Here is a 6000-nt window from a genome sequence, read left to right on the forward strand (position 1 = left end):
TTTCAGCAAGTCTTTCCACAACATACTATATCGTCCTTTCAGCTTTCCATCTCATCTACTATTCCATTAACAATCTGTCCAGAAAATACTTTAGAGTTGCCGTTATTTATTTCCAAAATTAATACTTAAATAATAAATTTAATCTTAGTTAAACATTTCAGTTAAAGTCCAAAGAGCAACATACAAAAACAAAAATGCAAAAATAAACAAAATGCAAAAACTGCTTGGAATATCCTTCTGTGGAAAAATACAACACAATAATTTATTAAAGACTCCTATTACAATGCAACATGGTTTAAAGAAAATCAGCAACTATACTGATAAATTAAAGACTGTTTACTAAGTTTTTGTTTTCCACTTTGTCAGTAAAACTCTCTTTGCTAAAGAGAAAAACATATCAAGAAAAAAGCCCAAGAGGGGTGAAAGATTAGTATATAGTAAACATCTTGAAGATGTGAAAGACCCGAACAGCTTGTGTAAGACAAAGCAGAGGAAGGCTAAGAAAAGAGTAAGAAGAGAAATGGAGAAACAGCCCTGTGTTCTAACAGCAGGACAGCAGAACAGAAATGGGAGAGAGAAGAGATGATCAACGGACACGTTCTGAAGAACATAAAGGTACTCAGACATTCTAAAAGGAGCAGTACTTAAAGCATGTAGAGCTATGAGGGTGGTGAGGCACTGGAACAGGTTGCCCAGAGAAGTTGTGGATGCCCCATCCCTGGAAGCGTTCGAGGCCAGGCTGGATGGGGCTTTGAGCAACCTGGTCTAGCGGAAGTCCCTGAGCATGGCAGGGGGGTTGGAACTAGATGATCTTTAAGGTCCCTTCCAACCCAAATCATTCTGTGATTCTATGACATATTGCAGCAATTCAGTTTGTCTACTGGAAAGCTGTGAAGTTCTGTATTAGCTGTAGTTGTCTTATTTGTTCTGCATGATCAGTGTGAAAACACCTGGAACACTGTAAGAGGGTTGAATCCTTACACAAGTGACACATCAGCAGGAAACAGAGAACTGCGTGTTCATGGCCAAATAAAAATGGTAGATACCAGGAAGGTGGCAGAGAAGAAGAGATTCTGGAACAGAGGGCAAAGTGAATCTAACGAACAGACATGGTATCACAAGCAAAATATGCACTTAGTAGTAAATAAACATAAGAAAAGGAAAATAATTCACAAACTAAATACCTAATATACAATATTATGACCCTGAAATTTAGTTTACATGAAATAAATTTTTCAGTTAATGTTCCTAAATTATTTGTTACATTATTAAATGAAATACACAACATGCAAAAACACAGGCATACTTGCTGTAGCCTGAGTTTTCTTCTTCTTTCATATTCTTCTTTCAGAAGCATGGTTTCTTCATTAGGACTAAGCCTCAATTTCCCAACTTTTGCAACTTTCTTCTTCATCTTTGGAAACACTGAATAATCAACTTCTATGAAAACAACATGAAAACCAGAAATTGTGCATAAATGCAATAGGTAAACTAGCTATAAAAAACAGATATTGCCATAATCTTACAAATCTATCATGGTATCTAGGAGTGTGAGCTACAACTGTTCACATCTGTTCCAACTGTACTCAACAACATTGGCACTGTCTGTGTCACAGTCACAAGATGTACTGCTTTTGAATTATTATGTTATGTAGCAAACTCTGCAACAGCATTACAGTATCCACATTCTACACTGTGGACCAGACAGGCACATCTGCAAAAGGAATAGCGAACACCCTTCCACTCCTGGGAAGAAAAATTTTAAAAAAAGCCTGCTGAAAACCACATCATACAGTAAAGCAGGCTGGTCACTTAGGTGATTGTCGTGGTTTAGCTTCAGTCAGCAACTAAGCACCATGCAGCTGCTCGCTCACTCCCCCCCACCCCCCCCTCCCCGGTGGGATGGGGGAGAGAATCGGAAGAGCAAAAGTAAGAAAACTCATGGGTTGAGATAAGAACTGTTTAATAATTGGGAAAAAGAGGGGGGGGGGGGGGGAATAAATTGTAATGAAAAGGAAAACAATGAGAGAGAGAGAGAGGAACAAAACCGGGGGCGGGGGACACGGTGACACACGACATGACAACAAAAACAAGTGATGCACTACATAATTGCTCACCACCCACTGACCGATGCCCAGCCTGTCCCCGAGCAGCGATCGCTGCCCCCCAGCCAACTCCCCCCAGTTTCTATACTGAGCATGACATCATATGGTATGGAATAGCCCTTTGGCCAGTTGGGGTCAGCTGTCCTGGCTGTGCCCCCTCCCAGCTTCTTGTGCACCTGGCAGAGCATGGGAAGCTGAAAAGTCCTTGACTAGTATAAGCACTACTTGGCAACAACTCAAACATGAGTGTGTTATCAACATTACTCTCATCCTCAATCCAAAACACAGCACTATAGCAGCTACTAGGAAGAAAATTAACTCTATCCCAGCTGAAACCAGGACAATGATTTGTACCGAAATATTCTCATAACAATTATAAGATATAAGATATTGAGTTTGTTAACGTTTTTGACTGCAGTCCAAGGTTTTCTGCCTTGAAGACTGTGAAACTTCGACAACAGTCTGCATGCCAAGCATTTCACTAGAACAATAAAATTGCTCACTGACAATTTTTTATTCAAGTTCTCTTAAGCAGCCATTTCAAATTATGTTTCCCTGTAGATTTTACCATGGAACCAGGATCTGCTGGTTCTACAGATCGTTTCCCTCACCATTATAATTTTCATCTGCACAGCAAAAAAAGACTTTTTCAGCTTGATATGCAGCCTAGTCCAAAACTTCCCCCCCAGTCTTTATGTGATCTTTAAATATTTGTATCCCTGAAAATACTCTCCCAAAACAAACCAACAAAGACTTTCAAAAGCCACTGTTTAGTTCTAAAAATTAAAAGCTTATTACTAGTGAACAATCCACATAGCACTAACAATTTAACCAACATGTTACACCTGGAAAGATTTATTTTCAGTATCATAAATAAAAAAAAACCAACTCTAAAGAAAGCAGGTGAGGTGTAAAAACAAAATAATTATGCATAAGATACTTTTGATACAGGGTTATTAAGCCAATGAATCCCAAGTTCATTACAGGATAAACAGGGACAGAATATCGTGGTTCCTGCTAGCCTTCCCTTATTCAGCTGATGAGGTACAAAACAGAAGTTTATCAACACACAAAATTAAGGAGCAAATGAGTACATTCCCTGCCTCCCCAAAGAAAGGAAAATTTAGAGGATGAACAATATGAAGTCTAGATCTAACACTTAAAGAACAAGAGCAAAAGCAGATGACGCAAGTGCCACAGCACAGTAGTCAACACGTGCACAGATTCAGTTGCAGTACGAAGCAATCAGTAAATAGACGACAGTTAAAACTAAGCCAGCCTTCCCCGGGAACACCGCACTACTGAGGTTCTTGTGAGCAACGGTAACATCTCTCACTATCCCGCCCACGACAGCTACCAAAAAGCACTTCTCCAAAGCCGGAAAGAGAAGCAGCAGAGTTAAAATGTAACGACGAGCGCAGCGCCCCGGCCGGGGGCTCAGACGTGAGGCGGGTAGCTCAGACCTGAGACGGGGAGGATGAAGGCCACAAAAGCACACGCAGGCCCCCAGGGAGAGCCCCACCGCCAGCATGCTCTGCCCAGGAGGCCCCGGGCCCGCTCGGGCCGCTCCCCATCAGTCACCGGGAGCCGCCACAGGGGCCACGGCCGCTGCAGCTCGACCAGCCCGAGCTGAGGAGGGACAAGGCGGAGGGAAGAGAAAGGAAAGTACGCCCTTCCCAGCCCCAGGACAGAACTCCTCCGCCGCCGCCGCCTCCAAGCGGCCGCGGCCCCGCGCGGGAAGGCGAGAGCGTGGGCGAAATGAAGGGAAGGAAGGGAAGGGAGCGGTCCCACGGCGGGGCTGCCCACACCTACCCGCCGCTTCTCCCGCCGCCAACTGGGCCCTCCTGACCGCCGCCAACGGCTGCCTCCTCCTGCTGCGTCACCTCCAACGCTCACATCGAGCGGCCAATGACTGCGGGCGCAGCGGGAAACCAAGAGCCACAGCGGGACTCACCCACCGCGCATGCAGAGTACACCCCTCGTCGCTTGCCGCCACACCGCCCAACGCTCCAGGCTCGCAGCAGCACGCATGCGCCACCGAGCCACCCTTCCTCGCCTCCCAGCATGACCGAGCCCCCCCGCCTTCTGGTGACCAATGGGAACTGAGGAAAGCTGTGACTGGCCGGTGAGGCCGAAGGCGGCGAATATAAAATGGGCGCTGGGGGGTTAAGGGAGGCGTTTGGCTCCCTCCCCTCCCGTCAGGTCTTCTGTTCTCAGTCAGAATCTTCCCAAGGACTGGTTTAAATGGGGTTACTGTTTTCCCTGCTTAGTCAGGCAATCTCAGTATGTATTTGAAGGGGTTTATTACTATGATTTTCTGACGGTGCTACATCAGCAGGCCTCAGTCAGGGTTTCCGAGTGCTAAAGCTCATGTGGGAGGGGTATTGGCTAACCTAGAAATGGGGAGGGAGCAGAACTAGCTCAACACTGCTAGTTGTACCTCACTAGTTTTACCTCTATGTAGCTTTCTTGTTCAACACTTTTTGGATGCACTGCATGAGTAGAAGGAGTAAATTTAGACTATGACTACCCCTGGACTTGTACTGCTGCTCTGCCTGTCTTCTAGGCTTGCATACGGCTAGCTAAGCTGCTTCTACAATGAGCCGATCTGTGCTGCTACCTCAACCTCATAACTAGTGCCGATCTTCCTTTTATAAACCTTTTTTTTAACCAATGTCTGCTCCTTGTAAGTCTGATGCAATACTTGTTTGCTTCTTTACTTTCATCCTTATGTTTTAGTTCTCTTTCTAAAAAGGACCGTTTATCATATGTGTGAGACTTGCAGCAGGTGGGATTTGAAGGTGGAGTCATCTGATATCCTTGACTTATGAGGAACATAAAACTGAGCAAAAACGTGTTATTCATGTTGAGAGAAACAATTCTGCTGCACATATGGATGAAGCAAGAGAGGCTGTGCTAGACTGTTTCTTTGCATTGAGGATGTTCCCAGGGTCTGAGCTGCTGCTGCAAAAAACAGAGGTGCTTGTGACTTATAACCAACCAGGCACAAAGGAGATAATCGGTTGTCTCATGCTGAAATGTAACTGCAAAATACAGCTAATTTTCATGGCAGTTTCTTCTAGAAAAAATAAAAAACAATTTTGTACTAAGAGCTAACCATCATAGTAACCCACAATATTATGGCCTACAGGACTGAACCCGGGAGGGCCAAGATTACTTGGTAAAACTTAGCGGCCTGGTGCACGCGGATGCGTGGCCGCACAGAAAATACACTAAAAAAAATACAGAATGGCAAAACAGAAGACATGAGCATAGGAAGAAGAGGTAACATAGCAATTGAATATGCTTTCTTCCCTGCCTTCTCCATTTTACTGCTAAACCCCCGCCTTATTCACAGACTTCTGTGCTATGGGAACAGTTAGGGAGATAATTTGCTTTCTGTCAAGTGCTTGCAACTTGCTGCAAATGGCTGACTGTAATAGCTGGTACCGAGTTAATATCTGATTGTACATTAAAGACACCCAGATGTTTCACAGTATGCATATTGAATAAATTAAATGTGAGCAGTGTGCTTGCAAATGTGTTTTCTACTCTCCTTATTGGATTTTTTTGTCCTTCAGCATTTTCATTATGGCAGTGCTCTCCACAATAACATCTCTTCTAAATAGCTTTATCCTGCAGGTCAACAGGTAAAAAAAAAAATTGAAGACAGTCTATTAAGAGAGTAATTGAGATTATAGATTTTAGAATCCTGTACTTATAAAATGTGAAAGAGGTCAAATATATTCCCCTCAATTATACTATTGGAAAAAAGGGATATTACAAAACCTACCTGTGTTGGGTAAGAATTTTGTTTCAAGGGTGTTTTCTAGTCAATGTATTGCAGAACTATTTCTGCTACCACTTAATTTACATACATGTACTGAAAAACAGG

At 43.6% G+C, this 6000-nt stretch overlaps 1 protein-coding gene across 3 annotated transcripts in view; it reads right to left on the reverse strand.

Annotated features, from left to right (window-relative positions):
• The window catches only part of CEP295 (centrosomal protein 295), a 45507-nt gene extending 41440 nt beyond the window's left edge, over positions 1 to 4067 (reverse strand). For 2 of the 3 annotated variants that reach the window (XR_012040487.1, XM_072850711.1), the window contains exons 1-2: positions 3918 to 4067; positions 1307 to 1440 (exon numbers count right to left, since the gene is read on the reverse strand). Coding sequence is in view for 2 of the 3 variants with exons in the window: in XM_072850711.1 (XP_072706812.1) it covers positions 1307 to 1414 (108 nt within the window). In the remaining variant the exon portion in view is untranslated. The remainder of the gene's footprint in view (positions 1 to 1306; positions 1441 to 3917) is intronic. The other variant, XM_072850710.1, reaches the window with a different exon arrangement.
• Positions 4068 to 6000: the final 1933 nt, after the last annotated feature.

Source organism: Ciconia boyciana, chromosome 1, assembly GCF_034638445.1.
Source record: "Ciconia boyciana chromosome 1, ASM3463844v1, whole genome shotgun sequence".
Classification (NCBI taxonomy): Eukaryota; Metazoa; Chordata; class Aves; order Ciconiiformes; family Ciconiidae; genus Ciconia; species Ciconia boyciana.